This window comes from Seriola aureovittata, chromosome 24, assembly GCF_021018895.1.
Source record: "Seriola aureovittata isolate HTS-2021-v1 ecotype China chromosome 24, ASM2101889v1, whole genome shotgun sequence".
Classification (NCBI taxonomy): domain Eukaryota; kingdom Metazoa; phylum Chordata; class Actinopteri; order Carangiformes; family Carangidae; genus Seriola; species Seriola aureovittata.
Window position 1 is genome coordinate 1,213,774 of NC_079387.1, and position 21,614 is coordinate 1,235,387.

Sequence of the window (21,614 nt, forward strand, 5' to 3'; positions counted from 1 at the left end):
ATGTCGTTGAAAAGAGACGTGCAGCGCTTCCAGGGTCCTGGTTGGCATTAGCTGGATTGACTTAATAGGCAGCCATTTTATTGAAAAATACATGATCTTCCTGAAGTTAACCTTCATTATGCAGGATAAGTCGTAATTTCTGGAAGCTACTGTGACTACAGACACGGTCAGGGTGGACAGGACTCTTCTCCTCTGCAGTGTTGTCACTGGCAGAGAATAGTGGGTGGTGATCACATTAATTGGAGCATTTTTCTTTATTTGTTGCACTTTTATTTTAAATTATGGAGAGTTCTGTAGATATTAAAAGCCACAGTAAATAAAAGCTGGTGAAGAGTACAAATCTGATAAATAATAAATAAATAAGAATAAAACAGGAACACAAAAATGAATAGAATCAACACAGATGTTTTCATCTGACAAGCTTTAAACAGATGCACAATAGACCCCAATCCTCAGTAATCACAAATCACACAAAGGTAGCATTATACTATATTTTAACACTTAAAAAAGAATATAATAGTCATTATTGAATTTAAATGGCCAGACATTATAGACAATGAACTCCAGTTTACACACATTAGACAGGAATCATCTGCATTTACAGTGAGGCACAGAGGAAAGTGAGTGATTTTGCAAACTTTTTTTCACTTAAGTCAACAACCTGATGAAGTTTATGAGCATCTGACCTACACATGCACTGCTTTCCCTCTCCAGGGCATGATGAGCTGTCTTTCACACAAACGAGTCAAGTCACATTTTCACGATAGTGAAGAGTGAGCTGGCTGTTCAGTGTGGAACTCAGCAGAAAATGTCTTTGTGAGGAGGAAAAAATACATTTCTCTTGGTGATGCATATGGATGACTGAGAGTCAACAGTAACATTTTGGAACATTGAAGTCCTACTTACTGCACCATCAGAGCACAAAAAATGATGCGTAGGAAGCAATCCTGGTTTCCTGTGTGTCTGAACCGCTTGGGTTGCAGCACCAGGAAGCAGGCAAACAGAGGCCGACCGTCTCCAGTCTTGTCGGCAGTCTAAACTGGACTAACTGTCTGACAGGTGATGACAAGCAGCAGCAGCAACACTAAACTGACATGCTGTCATGCAGTCATTTCCTTGGATATGGGTTTTGTGAAAACCTGCTGCCTGCCTTCATCTGCGGGAAATCAGAGTCTCCTTTATTTTGGTGGGGGAGGAAGTCGATGGCAGAGCATTGGAAAAGAAATGCTTTGCTTCTGTGTTCCTTCTTTCTGTCAGCCTTGCCTGGCTGGTTTTTATTGTTCATCTTAAAAAAGCTTTCATTTTTCATTGGTGTATTGACTCTAAAGCACCAGGGAACTCTTATTAAAAAATACCTCAGAAATGGATTTTATTATTACTAAATGTTTTACAGCTTCACTGTATCTCATAGTCTGAGGTTGTAAAGAAATGTCCTTTTGATACACAACTAAATTATCTTTTTTGTCAGTGACAGAGCAGCAAAATAACTTTTTCACCTCCCAGCCACAGCTGCTTGTAAATCAACAAACTCAAAAGCTGCTTTCACAAGTTTTTCATGGTTTACCTAGCAAAATGTTTAAAAGAAAAATTGTTATTTTTAACTTTTACCTCCTCCAGAAAAAGTCACACAGACATGGATGCTTTCCTAATATTGGCACTCGCCCACAAACTCTTTGTCCTCTCCAGGTGCCATCCTCGGACGCTCGGAGACTCAGGAGTGCGTGTACTACAACTCCAGCTGGGAGAAGGAGCGCACCAACCGCAGTGGCATCGAGCCCTGCTATGGCGAGAAAGACAAGCGGCGGCACTGCTTCGCCACGTGGAAGAACGTCTCCGGCACCGTGGAGGTCGTCAAGCAAGGCTGCTGGCTGGACGACGTCAACTGCTACGACAGGTAAACACCGACAGCCAGAAATAACACCTGAAAAAGACTAGAACATCACCAAAACGTTTTACACCTTTTAAAAGTATTAGGAGTGTCTTCATTTTAGTTTTTAGTTTCCTTTTTCACCATGTAACCCAAAACATATAGCTTCCTTTTAAGTCAGAAATAACTATTTTTTCGTGTATTCCTTAGTGTCTTTTTAAATTTAATTCCAAGCAGCATTTAAAGTTTTACATTTGGCTTACAGCGACCTGCAAATACCCTTTTTGCATTGAAAACATATCAACTCTGCTGATTATTTTAAGTTTGTGGTGTCATTTCAACATACTGATGGTTCAAATTTATAACTAAGAACCAGTAGAATAAGCTGCATCCTCCAACTTTGGGAGATAAAAGAAATATTAAACTCAAAATATATCAAAGACTACCAATTAATGACCAATTCAGTCATCCATTCCTTGCGAAAATTAAAAGTTTTATTTATTAATCCATTTATTTTTAATCATAGAACACATTCTTCCCAAAAACCTGAACATTGATTTTAGACAAAAAGCAGCAGCACTGGTCGCTCACTAAAGACAAAGCCAGCACATCATTAGGAAGGCTCAACTGTAAATAGATTTAAAATCACCTTGAGCACAGTCTTTGTCCCTCTGTGTGCTTCCCCATCTGAACGACTTGCACAAGGCCACATTTTTAATTACTGCAGTCAGATGAAATTTAAATTGATGTGTGATTCTCAAACCAAGTGTCCAAACCCAGATCAGTAAGCAGGTATTAATAGATGGTATTATTATAGTTCCTTCCCTGCTTGAACATCAAGCTGGCATCAGATGCTGGTTTGAGCCAGTTCTGCCAGAGTCTCCCTTTGATTCCTGAGCGATGAAGTCGCTGTAGATTCTGCAGCCCGCACAGTTTGGGTACCTCTGCTCAGCCGGCGCCGCCTCGCCTCCCTCGAGAGTCCAGAGCAAGTCGAGGGCGGCTGCCGTTTCCTTTGGCTTTTATCTGATGACTGTGAGCGTGAAAGAGAGAGTGAGTGTGTATGTGTGTGATTGTTAGTGTACATGTGTGTTTGTTTGCATGTCTGCATTTGGCGTGTGTAGGAGTTATTTTATAAATGTTTTTCTTTCATGTCCTCTGCGGCAGCAAGGGAATGGAGAGGAAGGAGAGGAGTGTATGTTTGTGTGTATTTGTGTGTACAGTCCAGAAGTGTGTGTTTGTGTGTGTTCCTGCTTTTTAGAAAACAACGCATCTTCTGCAGTGTGTGCATGGAGAAGTGTGTGAGCTTAATTTGTGCACAAATGTGTTTTTTTTTTTTTTGTCTGTGTGCACATGCAGAGGATGTGTGTGTTCGAAAGCGTGCAGTTTCTCTCACTTTAAAAATTAAATTGCTTTAATGTTCTTTGCAGTAAGAGGAGAGAGAGGACTGGTGTGTGTATGTGTGAATGAAAGATAGTTTTTCAATTTCCACCTCCATATCTTCTGCAGTAACGAGTGTGTGGAGAGGAAGGAGAGCCCCGATGTTTTCTTCTGCTGCTGTGAAGGCAACATGTGCAACGAGAGGTTCCTGTACACCCCTGAAGCGCCACCACAGAGCGACCCACACCATTCAACTGCATACAGTATGTACAGTCCAATACACACACACACACACACACACACACACACACAAATATCCAGTGTTTACACCAGGTTTCTATTGCAGCCACACCTTGATTGACTTATATATGTATTTAGGTTTGTTCACTCAATTACAGGTGAACCAGGTACAAATATGTGTAGTCAATTACATCTAAATTTAAATGTATATTTAACTTTATTTCTTACCTTGGGCAGAACATCCAGGCTTTTACTTTGAAGACCGACAGTAGTCCAGTGCAGAGTGTGTGATGTAAGACACTTGTGCTCTGGACCGCTGCCAGCTACTGAGCCTCTGAGCCTGAGGTGTTCAGGTCTTAAAAAATATTTAAGGATTTTAGGAAGGACAACAAGAGTAACACAATCCGGGTTTGAGAGACTCTGTGCTTTATTTTGGTAAGAGTTGAAATGTCCTCATGTGAAGAGCAAAATGCTGCATGAAGCCTCATAAAGATTTTGCTAAAGTGTTCGCTTGGAGGCTACAATTACATAATATAGTTAAACCTAAAGTTTTAGCATGCAGTCTGCTTATGTATAATCCAAACCACTCCAGATAGTCTGTGCTAAAGAGTTAGCATGGAGCCCTCTATCACTCAATATAGTGTTCGCCTCACTTTATTTAACCTCTGTTTAACCAGCTAAGAGGTTGGAAGCCTCTGTTACAAAGGAGTCCTGACAACACAGCAGCATCAAAGGTTGCAGACGAAACAAAACAAAATCAGGCAACAGATACAATAATACTAGAAGACAGATAGCAATACTGAGAAGACTGAAATAAACTGACAAAGACAGTTAGCACAGTAATAAGTCTTTATTTATTACAGTAATGGGACTCTTGTGGTGTTACTCATGATACAGATTTGACGATGGTGTCCTTAAATTGTCCAACAGGCCAGTTTGTCTGTTTTTATTCCTTTAAATTTGACTTTCTGAAACCTGCAGACACCCTGTAGAGAAAAACTTTCCACAATGTCTCTGACAAACACCCCGAGAGTTCCATGATGCAGCTGGTGCAGCCCCATCGGCCCCTACCCCTTCCTTTCCTCCCTCCCGTTCTTCCAATCCCCACCCTGAGGACAGCAGGGGTGTTCGGCGTCCGAGTGTCGGCGCTTTGACAGCGCTGCCGAATCAGACTGTCACACCTTGTGATGGGAGGACAGGCTGAGCCAGCAGGCGTCACCAAGCGACTCCTGCAGGGGTCGCACACAGTTCAGAGCTCTGTTATTTTTGGCAGGCGGATTACGTTATGTCACGAGATGGATTTACTAATCCTGCTGTGTGTGTGTGTGTGTGTGTGTGTGTGTGTGTGTGTGTGTGTGTGTGTGTGTGTGTGTGTGTGTGTGTGTGTGTGTGTGTGTGTTGTGTGTGTGTTTGTGTGTGTTTGTGTGTGTTTGTGTGTGTGTGTGTGTGTGTGTGTGTGTGTTTGTGTGTGTGTGTGTGTGTGTTTGTGTGTGTTTGTGTGTGTTTGTGTGTGTTTGTGTGTGTTTGTGTGTGTTTGTGTTTGTGTGTGCATGCATGCGTGCGTGCGTGAGTGCATTGATATGATCCCTAAGCACGGTGGCAGTAAGCTGTAAGCAGGGTTAGTGCTGCACTTAGAGATGATGTAGCACAATGTCAAGCCAATCAGGCGTGCTGTTCGCTCTCTTTCTCTTCTCTCTCTCTTTCTTTGTACTTACTGTGTACTCCCTGACAGCGTCCACCATTTTTGATATTTAATTGCTTTATTTTTGTCACCATGCAGATCACAAAAGCCAGTTCGGAGTCTTATCTTGTTAACGTTTCCTCTTCTTTCCACTGCCCTCTCTGTTTCCTCCCCACAGCCACCTCCAACCCATTTTCCCAGAAGCCCCAGCTCTTCAGCACTCTCCTGTACTCCCTGGTTCCCATCATAGGCCTGGCTGCCGTTGTCCTCTTCTCTTTCTGGATGTGGAGACATCACAAACTGGCCTACCCCGCCGCCCTCGTCCCCACACATGTAAGTCTCAGCAGGTTGAGGAAATGAAAACCAGATGAAACAATCTCTCAAACCCTCCTTTACTCTGACAGAAGTCTGATCCATGACGACCTCTTTGTTTTCTTGTCTTCATCTTTCTTCCATAACGCTCAACACTGTAGTGTGTTTCAAGGTGTCAACTTTCTTTGAAGTTGCTGTTGATGCAGTTAGTTTCTCTTCTTGTCTGTTCAGCCATGGTGACCATTGTGTCCCACTTCATCTGTTAATTGTAAACAAAGAGGAAACTTATTCGGTACGGCAAATGATTTCTTTCCTTACGCATGTATTGCAAACACAAAAGGTGGAGATAAACAGAAAAATAACTAATGTAGTTCAAAGTTACCTGCCTAAAATGCAGAATGGTGTTTGCTGAAGGATCGCTATGAACCAAATGCTACATACAGCAAGCAGGTTAATAAAGTCTAAGATCATTTATTGCAGAAAGTGTCTGACTCAGCTCTGGTTGATTTTGTTGATACTTATTTCCCACATGAGTCAATGCACATTATGTGCTACCATAAAACATCTCGTGTATTGTTTGAAGTTTGTAGCATTTATACATTAAAAACACTTCTCTGCCCTCTCTATTTAACCAACCTTCAACTTCACCGCTGATCTAGTTTCTCAGTGGGCTGAAACAGCCTCGGCCCTGCCTGCCCTGTGCAGCAGAGGGACAGCTACGGTCAACCAAAAAGGACAAACTGTGCGGAGAATTTACTTTGGGATAATTGCTTTTTCAGTTTCTTCTGTCAGAGGTGTATTGTAGAGTAAGAGAGCCCTGGTTCTGGCTTTATCTTTCCATGAGTCTCTTTTAGAGCAAATGCATCTCAGATTTTCTTTTAATGCACCAGACTAGAGTCTGGAGATGAATTTAATTGGGATGGCTCATGTTGTGTCAGAGGGGCCTGGAATCATGCATACATTTTAAGTGAATATTGTGCTATTCAGGTTAAAATAATTGTAGGCAAAACAGGGATATGATTAACATCTGATCGTGTACACGTTGACCTTTCATCACCCTTTGCTTATTCACACAGTCCTTTCTTCTTTTCCTCTTCTGCCATGCTTTTACATTGTTGCTTAGTTCTTTAATGTCTCCACTTGAATCAGCCGGATATATCACCTTTATAAAACCTTTCTCAAATCTCTATTCTTGGAGTAAGAGTAAGGCTGTTCGTTTAAATTCTTGATTAATTGAGTTAACTCCAAGGCGGTTCTAACTCAACAGCAGTACAGCGATATTCTGTGCTGCTCGGCAGCAGGGGAAACAGAAAGCCCATGCAGAGCTTCCACCGTATGGAAGAGGAGTCAGGGGCCTCTGCATTATTGATGAGGCTTTACATAGGCAAACAAAACTAAACACAGAGACGCTTGCAGCTCTGCCTCGGAGGATGGTGGTGGTGGGTGGGTGGGTGGGTGTGGAGTGCGGGGGAGGGATTGAGGGGAGACATGCACTTCTCTCAACTTGGTTATTGTATTTGCACAGCGCTAAAACACAGTAGGGAAGAGATAAAAAGACACAATACAATCAGGAAACAAATGCTAATGTGCATTGGAAAAGCAACACCGCTAAGAGGCTTATGAAACATCTTACCTGGAAACACATGAATAAATAAATAAACAGCATAACAAAACAAGATCATGGCCAAAGAAGAGTAGATCAGATAACAAATGACGATGCAGTGGAAAAAAAAATGAACAGCTAGAAGTCTGATAAAATCACAAAGGGAATAAAATGAAATGAAATAGCCAGGATGGAATAAGTGGAGTCATGTATACTCACATGTGTTTGTGTGCAGAAGTGTATTAGTGCATGAATGAGTAGTTGCGCAAGGACAGGGGAGGAAAAGGTGGTTAATTTGTACATGAATATATTTCAAAGTTGCTCTGTGCTTTTCTAGTTGCAGGTGATGCAGTAAACCCAACCTGCCTGCTGTTTGAAGGAAGCTAAAACAAACACAGATGTATATTGCAAGCACTATTTGATACACATACAGTTTCAGCCAGATTTTTCAATACATTAGATGGAGGAGTAGATGGATGGAAGCAGTGGGAGGGGAGATGTAGGGGGATTTTTTTTTTTTTGTTGTGTTGTAGAAGAATATGTTTTTGTGTTGCACCACAGGGTGTAAAAAAAAACAGGTGACTCTTAGAATCACTCAATAGCTCAGTCTTGCAAAATCATCAAGGATAGATTCTAGCATTTCTTAGACTGTTGAGAGTAAAAACACCACACACACACCTTCGGTTTCACCACAGGTTACTGTGTTGGGCTTGGGACACCTGCCCAATGAAATCATAGTATATACGAAAGCATTTCAAGACAGTAAGATATCTGATATTTGTAATCATCATCCACTGTTTAAAAATGTCTTATTGCATGAATTCAAAACTAATCCAATGCTAAACGCACTGACACAAGAGTGATCGGTCGTCCTGCTTTACTGTCGGCAAAGAAACGTATAAGCAGACTCCCCAAAATGTTGAGTTATTCCTTTAAGCCACTCTCTATGTGAATGAGGCAGCCTCTTGGAATTTGCTGTGTTACATATCAACTTTCAGCAGCTATTTCAAACTTCAAATAAGAGAAGCTGCATCACAGATTTGGTCCAAAAAAAAAAAAAAGAAGCACTGATTGACTGGACTTTCATTTATGCTTTATCATGTTTGTTTCTCTTCTATACTTCATTCATCGGAGCATAATGCTCCCTACTTAAGCATGTATTTTTAATTTGACTGTAGCAGATTGCCCACACCTGTTGCTAGTTAGATTTTAAAGTGCCCTGTGTGGATGGGAAGTCATTATAATTGTTCATCAAAGGTGTTGGTGGTAATAGATGATGTTTTTTTTCCCTGTTCCCTAACAACATCCACAAGGCAGCTTCAATGATTGGTCTTTTAAAATGGAAGAGCCCTGGATCACTCTGCGCACATTTAATATAAATCTTTAATTAAAAGGAGCAGGACTGTGATTATGTCATAAACAAGTAGCAGCCATCTGAACAGAGCCAGACAAATACATAACATATACACTGCACTGATTTCTGCTTTTAAGCAAAGCAACGTCCTTAGCTTTAGGATACTACGGCACTGAAGCTTGAACTCCTTAAAAACCAGTTGTTTTTTATGTTTATGATCCAGCAACTGAAGTTATTGTTGCACTAAGTGGAAAAAGCAATGGGTTAAGATAAGCTAGAGGACTGAAGTTCAACCAGCATGCAGATAACTAAGTGCATACTGTAATTACTAATTTAGATTTAGAATCATATACACAGAAAAGTATCACCCCAAAATCTTTGATGCTTTGTCACTGTCTGCATTCTCTGTATTTTCAACACTGAATGCAGTCGCATGTTTCTCTGCGGTGAATGAGTTCTCTTTGCAAGCTAATGAAACATGCAGTCGTCATGATGCAAAAGTAATTCTTCCCACCTAATGATCATTAATGGGCCCATTATCACGGCTCTCTAATTTTATGATGGGAAGGCGCTAAAGAAAGACAGAAGAAAGAAACTTTGCTGCACACTGTCATTATGTCACTGTGATCGTGGTCCATCATGGGCTGCGTATTTGCCACCGAGCCTCCATTATTCACACCACAGTGCGAAGTGGAGGCAAACTGGAATTGATTCTGTCTGAGTACACAGACCCACAGCTTTCACACGGAAAGACCTGGAGCACTTAAACATAAGTCAGGGCATTTTTTTTTTTCCAACCTGGACCCTATTTTCTCATCTTTATCCCTCTTACCGATCGAATCTGACCAAAGTCTCAGCACCTGCTTTATTATGGAGCTACTAACGTCTTGTTTGTCTGGGTGTAGCTTTCCAAAGAAGTCGTGTTGGACTCCACATATCATCAAGATCCCCCAAAAACCACGCCATTTTTCCAAACTTTGTCAGATGTTTTTTAAAGACAGTGAAATTATATGACATATAAATTATTTTTTTTTCTCTCCCAACAGGTTTAGGTTGTTTTCTTTCCACACAGAGCAATGGTCTTTCATTTGCTGTCCTCTAGCTTTTTGTTTGGGTATTTTTTTGATATCAGAAATGTGTTTACCACTTCTTTTATAATTCTTTTCTTTACATAGTTCCCAATTTAAATTGAAATATCGACGTCTTTAGATACAGTTTTTTTTAGATAGAATTCCCATAAGAATCCTTGTTTTTTAAAGTTTGAGCTTTTAGCATCTTCGGTCATATGTGAAATGATTTTTTTCTGTTTCTTGTTTTGTACAGTCTGCATTAATCTCCTCAGTTGAGGGGCTTTCATTCACTTTTGAAACCCAACATTTCTTTGTCTTCCGTGATTTTTGTGGGTACACTGGAACAGTTTCATGCATCCATCGTGAGGGTGCTGTCGTTGTGAACTTTGCATTCATGTGTGTTTGGTTTTACTGTGATCTAGGAACATGTTTTTTTTTTTTCTTTTGTTCCTTTTCCACATTGTTCAGTCAATTTTCAGTTTCTTTGCTTCAGAGCATCATTTAAGTTCATAAAATGAACCATGTTGCCTTTGGTGCAATGCTTATTAACAGACAGCCCCGTGGCTCTTCATGTGTCTCAAACCATAGCTTTGGAAGCGCTGGTCTGGAGTATGAGGGGGAACAAAAGCTTGTTCAGGGACCACCCATCATCTCCGACCTTTTTTCAGCCTCTATTTCATCCACTAACAGACAGAAAATAGCAATAATTTCTCTGTTTGCTTCTTATGTTCCTTTTCAACAAGCACGCCTTTCACATTATGGTAGAGGTAAGAGCAGTTTAACTGAAGTTGAAACACTATTAGTTTTCCCCCCTTTTTGGGTTCAGAGCTTGGTATGAATTCTCCACCTCAATCTCAGACCACCATTTTGTTCTTGTCTTTGCTTTTTCGACAGCATCTTGTTTACTCAGTTTGTAACACATTTCTGTCTTTTTTTTTGCCTGGGTTTATTGCATGGATGGATGTCTTTTGTGCTCCCTGCTGAAAATGTATTGTGCATGGTGGAAAGTGGCCAACATGGCTCCGAATGCAGCCCCTTTTTTTTTTTTTTTTGTATGAATGTCCATCTGTGATGTTTATGTAACTTATTGTGTGTGATGTGACCCAGTTTCCAGAATGGTATCTGCTAGACCTATGGCTCACCATGTTTCTCATGCAGAGACACAAAGCTGAAGGTGTTTAAAACTGAATCTGCAGCATGTTTTTTCCATTTCACATGCGGACTGAGGAGGAGTGCAGATACATTTTGCATAAGTAGGAGCATTGCCACTTATCTGGAACATTTTTCAAGTCAGAGAGTGTAAATTACTTAAGTACAAGAGGAGCATAAGCCTTTGCAAATGTACTTTGGCTCAAAATTGGACAAATTGGAATAGAAGTGAGGCTGCAGATATCACTGAAAATACTCATGTAAGGAAGAGGAGGTAGCTCACAAAGTAAAACCGAGACTCCGAGAGTTTACACACCATCCTATTGTGAACTCAGGATTTCAGGTTATCTATTTTTAAGGTCACATCAGCAACTTTTTGTATTTGACAAGACCTCAAGATATGACCTTAAGATATGAGCTTTGGAGTCCGAAATAACTGCCCATTTGACTTCTGTTATATCTCTGTATCTGCACCTAAACCCAGGACAAACCAAACCAGAACTAAAGGACCTGTTAGGGTGTAATAGATGAAGGTGTAACCCAATTAGGCCACGGGAGATGGTTGAGGGTTGGGAAGAATGGCGTGAAGCAGCAGATTCTGTTTTCCTGTTTCCTGTGGTCTGCTGACTAAGTGTAATGCGTCCCCGTTTGAGGCCACGGCGCCCTGTGATCGGACAAGGGATCCAGTGACTCCCCAGGGAGGCCTGGCCGGGCCGAGGCCGGGCTGCCTCATCAGGCTGAGTTTCCAGAAACAATGCAGGAACAAAGAAAGAAAAGAGTCCCGCAATGACTTGTTTTTAAACCACATCATAATCAGAATAATCTCAAATGCCAGCACAAGTATGATGACTTGCATTGTAACATGAAGCAGTGGTGGTGTTCAGGATAAGGCCATCACCCACAAACCCATCAGTCATCATTCACATCAAGATCATGGTCAAAGTCAGTCAGTCTGTTGCCGGGCATAATAACCGTGCAGGAATTCACCTCAGCCTTGGACGTGACGACGACTTGTAGTGAACAACTCTGGTATTTTACCCAGACAGAGTCCCTCAGTGATCATTTTCACATGCACATCATTATCAGACATCGTTGCACATATTTCAACGAGCTCAACGGGTGCACAGGAATTTGTCTTTAGTGACATCTGTGCAGACATACTGATGACTGTCATTGTAACACAACACAGGGGAGACGGATAGAAGGGGGAAAGATAACACGGAGCAGCCATTAGTGATTTCCTCACCACATTTGTTTCCAGAAACGGAGCGACTTGAGTCATTAAGGACTTTAAAAACACAGAAACCTATCTTTGTACATTTGTTTTATACATTTCTGTGTACCTGTCAGTTGTTTCCACACTGTGATCATTTTTATCTCTTGTCAAAAAAAAAAGGTACATGAATTTGTCTTTGTGGCATGGTAAAATGCTCCTTTCTGGTCTAATCTCAAATGGAACCACAATTATCATGCTTATAATAGATGTGGGCGGCACTGTGGTGCAGAGTTTAGCCCCATCGCCTTCACAGCTAAGAGGTTCTGGGTTCCGGTCGGCCAGTGCCTTTTTTTTGTGGCGCCTGCATGTTCTCCTCATGCCTGCATGGGTTTCCTCCCACAGTGCAAAGACATGCAGGTTTAGGTTAATTGGCGATTCTAAATTGGCTGTAGGTTGTGAGTGTGAAGAGTTAATAGTTGTTTGTTTCTGCATGTCACCCCGTATATATACTGTCGACCTGTCCAGGGTGCTCACCCTCACTGTCAGCTTGGATTGGCCCTCAAAGGGATACGAGGTATAACTGATGGGTGGATGGATAATAGATGCACTGGAATTTTTCTCGCTTGCGTTTCTGCAGACTAATCGATGACAAAACAAGTGCTTCAATTATCTTTTTTTTTTTTTGTCCACATCATGATCAGAATTGGAAATCCTATAATTAACAATAACAATAAGCATTTGTACAGAAATGAAAATAAATGAATAAATTGATACACAACACTGCTGGCTTTGGTGAACGAGACAGAGTGTTTGGATAGTACCCTAATTTTCTCAACAAATCATGATGAGAATAATAATTGCTTCAGAGGCTAAGCTCAGTAAAAGCAGTAATATAGTTTTTGGTCACATTTCTGGAACAAAGGGAGTCCTTCAAGTGTTACCTCATTGTCACTGATAAGTGTCCACATTTACAGATTGCACATATACCATTCTGGCCATCCTTTCCCTTGTACTTTCTTGTCATATTGAATTGCATTTGACACTCTTTATATCTGTTGTCAGGTCACAGTTGCTTCACTGTTGTGTACTCCTTTGTATTTGTTACTTACAGTGTTGCTAATCAAGAATTTTAAGCAAATTGTCCTGTCACACTTAAAGCAGACTGAGGAACAAAGGCCTAAAATATGTGAATTTTCATCTCGCCGTCCCTGGATTTGATTATTTTTTATTTTGGGGACACGAGAAGAAAATAGAGCAAGACCAAGAGGAAAGGACTGGTTTTCTTAATGAATCTTGGTTTGGCTAAATAGTTTTACAAACTTCACAATAACACAACTTGTTCCTACATATTTCTAACCACTGAGTCCAGACTGAAACAAACCAGATATCAGTTGATTTAGTGTCAGTTATTCTTCAATCTCTAACTGTGCTGCCAAACGCACCATGTGCAAGGTCTAAAATTACAGCCTGCCAAGCACCGAATCCTTCAACTTTAGTGGATAAATCAATAAGAGTCACTCACCGAACTGGACAGTAACTTTCTGATATGAGGAAGTAAATATAGCTTAAATGGAGTGCACTCTTTCTGGTCATGAGCAAATCAAATCCAAGTTAAATGTAGTAACTTCCAGCCCTCTGTTTGAATGGTTCACTCCCAAAATGATATTTGAAATATTGTATAATATTTAATATTATAATGTAATATTTGAAATCCATTTTAAAGCGTTAATAAGAAATTAAACTCGACTTCCTCTACATTCTCGTGCACATAAAACAGCAGTGAGAACAGATGTATTGAAACTTTACTATAAATTCATTATTTTGATTCATACATTTTGGGACATTTTTTCAACTTGGGAGCGTTGGGGCCGCTCTGTAATCCAACCTCAGCACCATCATGTGTAATTTTCCCCATCATTTGGCTGGCATTCTGTGTGAGAGAGAGTGTAGAGACAGCAGGTCTGCCTCGCAGCTCTCTGTCAGAGGGAAAAAGCTATAAGTAAACACACCAGTTCCCACTCAAAGCCTCCATTCCCCCTTTCCGCCACCGGCATGGAAAGCCTGCTCCGTATTTATACCGAAAAACAACAACAAATACTTTTTCCTTTTATTCTTATAAAGCTCAAATAAGCAGTCATCTACAAATACCATTACAGTAAAGTACACCATTCGAGCCTCAATAATAAATTAGGTTGGATGAAACTTAGATCATTTATTTGGAGCAATTTGGTCAAACAGTAATATATAAATTGATTGATTAAAGAACAAGAATATATTGTAATAAACAGTCACACAAGAATAAACTGATAGTAATCCACCAGAAGGACATATTGTAGTCAGTGGTACAGAGGATAAAGTCTTGAATACATAATCCTTATTGACTTGAAAAGAGCCAATATTATTCAACTTATAAGTAACAGACTGCATAATTATTTAAATGAATTGTATTATGAGAGCAGACAACAAGTTCTGCTTCATTTGTCTGAGCTTAATGTTTGTCAGTTTATTTTTCCTATTCCCCATCGATTTAATTTCATTAGTTTGAACAAGTTCTTATTCAGAAGCATTTGAACAGCATTAATTCTGCAAAATGTTGTGAACTATCCTTCACTTGCAAAGACCAGCCTTTCAGTCACTTTTTTTACCTCTTTTTTTTCTCCCAAATTGTACATATTATTAAAGGCGCCTCTCAATGAACTTATGCCAAACAGGATTCAATTTGTTTTCTGTTTTGTTTTTATATCAAAATCCTTTTAAATAAGGAGACTAAAATTGAAATGTGAAATGAAGAAATCTCTTCGTTTCAGCAGAATCTTTCATGTGCTCTGAAGGCCAAAGTCATCATAACCAGGCATTAAGTTTCCACTTGATAAAAATCAAACCCATAAATGCTGCTAAATGATGTACAGTTTGCTTCTGTAGCCACAATAACCTTGTCAGGACAGACGGTAAAAGCTGAAGCCACGTCTCCCTTTTTTACTACACATGCAGTGAAATGCAGTGCAGGTACCGCTTTAGCTCTTGGATAGCACCAAGGTCTGTCTTTAAGCAAGGTTCACTGCCAAAATGATGGTCAGGTAATCTGAGTGTGCTGAAGTGTAGCTTTTGTTGCTCACGCAACCAATGTTTGTGCGACTGTCGTTCCATCTGTTAAATCTTCTCTGTCCCTCATATCAGTAGAAAACCTTGTAACTCAAAGGGAGGCATTTTACGGGAAGTTAGAAAAGCAGGCTCGGACTGACAAGCGTGCACTTCTGATATATTGTCACGGGGTTTCAGTGGATTCTGCGGGCCTCAGGGTCTTCAAACTTGCTCCAGCTTATCGAGCACCTTGTAAGCCTTCAGTTCAAGTAAAAACATGAACGTTGGTGTGTTTTTTGGGGTTTTTTTTTAACTGACTGCAGGTACGCAGAGGCACGGAAGTAAAGTCGAGATTTTACAGCAGCATATCTGGTTTCATCAAAGGCCATCAGTCATGTGCTAGTCTTTCTCATCCACCTTTTATCCTGTGGAAATGTGACTCCCTCACTGCATGCTTCTTTTTAACCTTCCTCTCCCTCTCTCTCTGTGTGTGTGTGTCTCTCTATCCTCACTCGCCCTCTGTCCTTCTCTGTGAAGTCACATGTGAAAGTGATCAGCTTAATCCCAATCACCAGCTGTGTTTAACATGCTTTAGATTTGGAACACTTGGCTTCCTTGCTTTCACTTTTGTTTATGGGATCAGCATGAACACACACGCATGAGGCTTGACCTCGCAGAGTTGGACACGATGGCTCGTAAATGTTTTTATTTATATTTTAACCCGGAATTAAGCCTATCCTGTTTCATATTAATTCATATTGACGTCTCGTCTGCTCTTCGTGTGCCTTGCTCACGGGTAGTCAAGGTTTTCAATATTTCCCCAACCACTTTTCCTCAGTGGTTCATTGGATTCAAACTGGCAACCTTCCAGCTACAATCCTGCTTCTGTAAACTCAAGCAAATGTAGCCCTGCGGGGTTTAATTGAATTTAAAAATGAATGAATCCAAACCCTGCTTGGTATGCTGTGTCTTCACCGCTGAAAAATTTCACAGTAATAATAATGTTACTAAATTCAAACATGCAGCACTTCCTAAACCAGTATTTCCAAAGTGCTTTAAACAATCAAATAAAGCAAATGGAGCCATAAAATAAATAAAGCAAGTTTAAAAAAAAAAAAAAAAAAAAAAAAAAAAGCAATGAGGCACTGCAGCATAAAAGATGACAAAAGACGCTAAAAACAGTATGGTGGCAAAGAATAATCGGAGAGCATCATCACATAAAAGCAAGTCTATAAATGTAAGTTGTAAGATGTGATTTAAGACGTGAAGATGATATTGATTCTGCCGGCCCGAGCTCCTCAGGCATGTTGTCGCTGAGCCAAAAGCCCGGTCACCTTCAGTGTAAGCCAATGCTATTTTAATGCTCTGCAAAAAAAACAGAAGAATAACCCTGTCCTCCGTCTGTTTTTTCTATTTTGTCCACCCTGTCTCTGCAGGATCCCGGGCCCTCACCCCCGTCCCCCATTTTGGGACATAAACCACTGCAGCTGATCGAGGTGAAAGCCAGGGGGCGCTTTGGATGCGTGTGGAAGGCCCAGCTGCTGAATGAATATGTGGCCGTGAAGATCTTCCCGATTCAGGTGTGCAGCTGGCTTTGTTTACTTCTGACTCCTTTGGCGAAGTGTGGACTTAAGTCTGTATTTTTCTCCCGCCAGTGCTGAGTTTGTTATAGATTCAATCATTCCTAGCACATTTCCTGTCACCTCCCTTACTTTTCTTCTACAAGCTGTATTTGTTACCCTTGTTAATCGGGCAAAAACAATATCTGCATCTGTTCTCTCTGCTTCTCGCGTAGGACAAGTTGTCTTGGCAGAACGAGTATGAGATCTACAGCGTGAGCGGCATGAAGCACGACAACATCCTCCACTTCATCGGCGTGGAGAAAAGGAACAACAACCTGGACCTGGAGTTGTGGCTAATCACTGCCTACCATGACAAGGTACACTGTCACTGGAGATATATAGCAGCTGCAAACAGCTATGTTTATTGAATTTTCTGACGTATTACGTTCCTCTTTTAAATTAATGACGGTATTTTTCCCATTTTACATTTGTAGGTTTAGCTGCCTCAACATGAAGCTCAGACAATAGCTAATATTTTGAGGAATACCAACACCAGCAAAGGCTTTTCTCACATTAATTATGAATGCTGTAGATTTTAGGTTTCTCAGATTCTCAATGAAGGCTTCCAACCTTCTCACCTAAACAGTACATGCGAGTAAAGCCAATAAAATAATGTGAAAAAGTCCAAAAGATGATTTTAAGCTTCATATTAAACCTAACAAATCTAAATCAACACTTCCTGCAACTGAAGTGTTGCTGTAATAAAAATGCAGAGAGGTGAAAGTAGTGGTGTGTCCTTGTATCTGAAACTATTCACGAGACTGAAAGTCCAAATAAGTACACTAGTCTCCACAGCTAAACAGTGGGTTATTTGTAAGACGCATTCACATAGTAAGAAAAAAACTGTCTCAGGTCCAAAAGATAGAGAATAAATAGGCCTGCCGTGGTTCAAAAATATCTTAGTGGAGAAATCTGATTACTGACCAGCTGCATGTAAACGCGTGTTTTCCTGTAACCACTTACGATACTGCACGTAAACAAATTCTCTGATTTCCCGCCTGATTTCTCCCACTATCCAGATTGTTTCCATATCTCTTGTGTTTACATGTTTGTCTCCATGTAAACACAGTGATATCGTGGTCTTAGTCACCTCATGCTTATTGTGCACTCATCTGAAAACCTCCTGGGCAGACAGCTAACAAAGTTGTTAAAAAAAAAAAAAAAAAAAAAACATGCATGAAACTTTCACATTGTATTGATTCTCTTTGGTGCCTTAAGAGCTAATCCATAATTACAATATACTTCATGCCGGGGGGGTTTGTTCTGTTTTTTATGCCTCGATTACCCAGAGAAGGAAGACTTGTGCTTTGTTAGGCATGTCGTGCTTCACTCACCCTCTCTACCACCGTCATTGCAGCATTTGGGGCTTTAAGTGCCTCTGTGTTTTGAGGGTCATTACCGAGAGAATGGAGAGCGATTTCCGTGCACTTCCCTTTCTTGAATTTCCCAGCCAGGCAAGAATTTGAATGTGCGTGCTGAAGAAACATTCCCTGCGTGGATAAAGGTTGAAAAATTAAAGGTTGTGGGCGTGGCGGGGATGCTTTAACCCAGCAGTCCAACACGTAGCCACTTAACCCTGGAGCAGGTCTAAAAGTGCTACTCTGATTTGTAGTAGCTCTCCAAGTGGAAATAACATTAAAGGAATTTGTTTTAGAGGCATTTTAGGAAAGGTCATACCACCGGGAATATATCAGAAAGATGTTTAAGTGCCTTGTCAACCATTTACTGTAATTATTTTGTAAGTCTCTAGAATATTTTGACCTACAAAGAGCTTTTCCCTCCTGAGCAGGCGTAAAAATGTGTGACATCTCAGTTTGGACTGACCTTAGCTTGTGTAACACAGCTGGAACAGTGATTGCAGGGTTCAGCGTTTCCTTGACAGTTGATTTACCCTTCGAAGTTTGACTCATCTAAGTAGCTCTGTGTGTTAGAATTCAAATTAACTGTTTGAATCTTTGCCTCAAAGGATACAAGCTCCTTTCAAAACTCCCAGTTTGCATTTTTCACATTTTGGACGATATGTAGATAATAATAATAGCTGTCTTTCAAAGGGATGTGGTCTGATCTGTCACAATTGAAGAGAAATAAACACAGCACTGAAAATACTGATACACACACACACACACACACACACACACACACACACACACACACACAGAGGAATATTTATCCAAAAACAAGAAGACTGAACTGATCAGATTGAATGCTTTTTCTACATCTGTTGTAGCTGCCTGCCCTCTAGTGGTCACTAAGTTACACTACGTCTGTGTGGCCATTTGCCAGAAGTGACCTTGTATCATATTGACATACATTATGTAAGAACAAGGATGGTGTATAAGGGATAAGCGAGTAAACAGCTCAGTGATCATGCATGCAAAGAAGCAGTAAGAGATGAACCTCTACAGAGTTTTAAAATAATGTAAAACAGTGTGAAGATTTAAGCAAGTCTTTGCTGATAATGGGCTCATGTGGTCAGCAAACCTTCCTTTGATAAATAGAGATTAAAGAACAGTTATCTAACACCTCAACAACAACGAGATAAATGAATAGCATTTATCAGAGCTGTATTATTCACCACGAACAGTAAATGTGCAGGACGTTGGCTTGGTGACAGAGGTGACCAAAGGACTTCACCGTGGTTTTAAGAGGACACCCAGTAGGTTTTAACTTGTATTTATCACCCTGTACTGAAAAGTAAAGCTCCAGAAGGCAACTCCCATTTCTCCCTCTTCGATAATCCTCCCTAAAGTTTGGATATTCTGTACCATCAAGCAGAACTTCAGATATCTCTGTCTGCAGACGCCGTCGTACAGAAACCGTTTTATTACTGCGTCCCTTGTGAATAACAATACTACCCACAAGCTTTAGATGAATTTAAACCCATTCGGGGTATTGCTGTTACCATGGAAACATTGCATGCTCCATCTAGTAGCCATCTCTCTAAATATTATCTGTTCTTTTACTGCCTTATACTTAGTGTTACTGTTTAATAACCCACACTTCTAGATGTATTGTCAGTAAATATGTTTAGACTTCTGTCATCTTTGTTCATTCGTTATCCTCTATCATAATAATGTTTTGTTATAAATTGAAATGTATTATCTATTATCTTATTATTATTATCATTATTATTATTATTATTATTATTATTATTATTTATATAATATCTATTGCTTAATTTTAAAGAAAGACTGTGACTTTTTGGTAGCATTTAATTAACAGTGCTGTAACAAGTTAGCATTCTGACTCGTTAATATCTGTTATATTGTTACATTTACCTAAATTTTAGCTTCTCTCAAAAGTTACATAGTCTTGCTTGTTATTGACAGATATAATCTTGAAATCTTTTCTAGATACTGAATGTGTCTTTCCTCACCCTCTCCCTCTCCAGGGGTCGCTGACGGACTACCTGAAGGCCAACGTGGTGTCCTGGAACGAGCTCTGCCACATTGCCCAGACAGCGGCCCGCGGCCTGGCCTACCTCCACGAAGACATCCCAGGACACAAGGACGGACACAAACCCTCCATCGCTCACAGGTACGCTGACGAGTTATTCAGCTTTTATCAAGACATCGGCGACATAGCAGTTCTGCATTCACTGATCTGTTCGACTGGTTGTATTTTCCTTGTTTCTCTTTGCATCTTAGGGACATTAAGAGTAAGAATGTGCTGTTGAAGAATAACCTGACAGCCTGCGTAGCTGACTTTGGCCTTGCCCTGAAGTTTGAGGCTGGAAAGTCGGCAGGAGATACACATGGACAGGTACAGTTTACAAATGTTAAAATACAACCTATTCACCCACCTCTTCACCATGTGTCCTGCCTTTTTAGGTTTCTACTGGCCTCTCAAATCAACACACGAATGAACGTCGTTGTAATGTTTTAGCGGTTTTGACTGGAACACCATAGTGTACTGTGGGTAATGGTACTGAGTCACCATTATCTGATAGCACCTGTGGGTGGCAGTGTGGGACAGAAATGTAATGGTAGGGACTTTTTATGTTCTTAAGCAGCCATGTAAAGATTGAAAAAGATTGAAGATAATTTAAAACATCTTTAGGATTAGGTGTTGATTCTTCTTTGGATAGGGAGTTGGACAAAACTATGATAATGCAGCTAAAACATAATTCCTAGTTTATTAACGGACCTGTGTATGATACAAATGTTACTTCACATTTTCAATTCGTGTTTTGTATTGGTTAAACCTGAGTTTTTGTCAAACCCATGACTGCTTTAATTGGAATGGTTAAAAAAACATGCTGGGATCAAGTCTTGTGAACAGATTTGTTATACTGTCTTGGTTTAATGTTGATCTGCCGACTAAGCAACAACCCTTCGATGATGAGCATCACTTTTCACTGTCTCAGCCCATCTGTGGCAGTGTCATGACTTTCTCCCTCCTCACTGCTTCTTCTTGATAATTCTATTCATGTTTATGTCCTGATGCTGACCTTTGACCTTTTGAACTGCTCCCTCTGAACTTGTAGGTGGGAACGCGGCGCTACATGGCTCCCGAAGTCCTGGAGGGGGCCATCAACTTCCAGCGCGACTCTTTCCTGCGCATTGACATGTACGCCTTCGGCCTCGTCCTGTGGGAGCTTGCGGCGCGGTGCACGGCCGCTGACGGTGAGACTGACACTGACGCATCAACAAAGAAAATGCTGCAATCAGATTGTTCCCACATTAACTTCAACTGTGGACATGTGGTTGTGTGTGAACAGGCCCAGTGGATGAGTACATGCTCCCGTTTGAGGAGGAGGTGGGTCAGCATCCGTCTCTGGAGGACATGCAGGAAGTCGTTGTGCATAAGAAACTGCGGCCCTGCCTGCGAGACTGCTGGCAGAAACACACGGTGAGTGATGAGAAGCCACTTTTATTGTTATTCTTTAGTTGTTGAGAGTCTGTCCTGTAACTGAATGGTCATATGTTTGATTCACATCAGAACTTGTGCTAAATTTGGTGCCAAAATATTCTGAATAAAGACACCAGTGATGCTAAAAACAAGATGTCTGGAATATAGAATATATAGAATTGTCATTTTGA

General features: G+C 40.6%; 1 protein-coding gene across 3 annotated transcripts in view; it reads left to right on the forward strand.

The window, feature by feature from the left end:
• The window catches only part of LOC130165292 (activin receptor type-2A), a 47,189-nt gene that overhangs the window by 17,668 nt on the left and 7,907 nt on the right, over positions 1-21,614 (forward strand). For 2 of the 3 annotated variants that reach the window (XR_008826768.1, XM_056370406.1), the window contains exons 2-11: positions 1,687-1,894; positions 3,374-3,507; positions 5,344-5,498; positions 10,248-10,271; positions 16,387-16,530; positions 16,746-16,889; positions 19,964-20,109; positions 20,220-20,334; positions 21,059-21,197; positions 21,293-21,423. Coding sequence is in view for 2 of the 3 variants with exons in the window: in XM_056370406.1 (XP_056226381.1) it covers positions 1,687-1,894; positions 3,374-3,507; positions 5,344-5,498; positions 10,248-10,271; positions 16,387-16,530; positions 16,746-16,889; positions 19,964-20,109; positions 20,220-20,334; positions 21,059-21,197; positions 21,293-21,423 (1,340 nt within the window). In the remaining variant the exon portion in view is untranslated. The remainder of the gene's footprint in view (positions 1-1,686; positions 1,895-3,373; positions 3,508-5,343; positions 5,499-10,247; positions 10,272-16,386; positions 16,531-16,745; positions 16,890-19,963; positions 20,110-20,219; positions 20,335-21,058; positions 21,198-21,292; positions 21,424-21,614) is intronic. The other variant, XM_056370407.1, reaches the window with a different exon arrangement.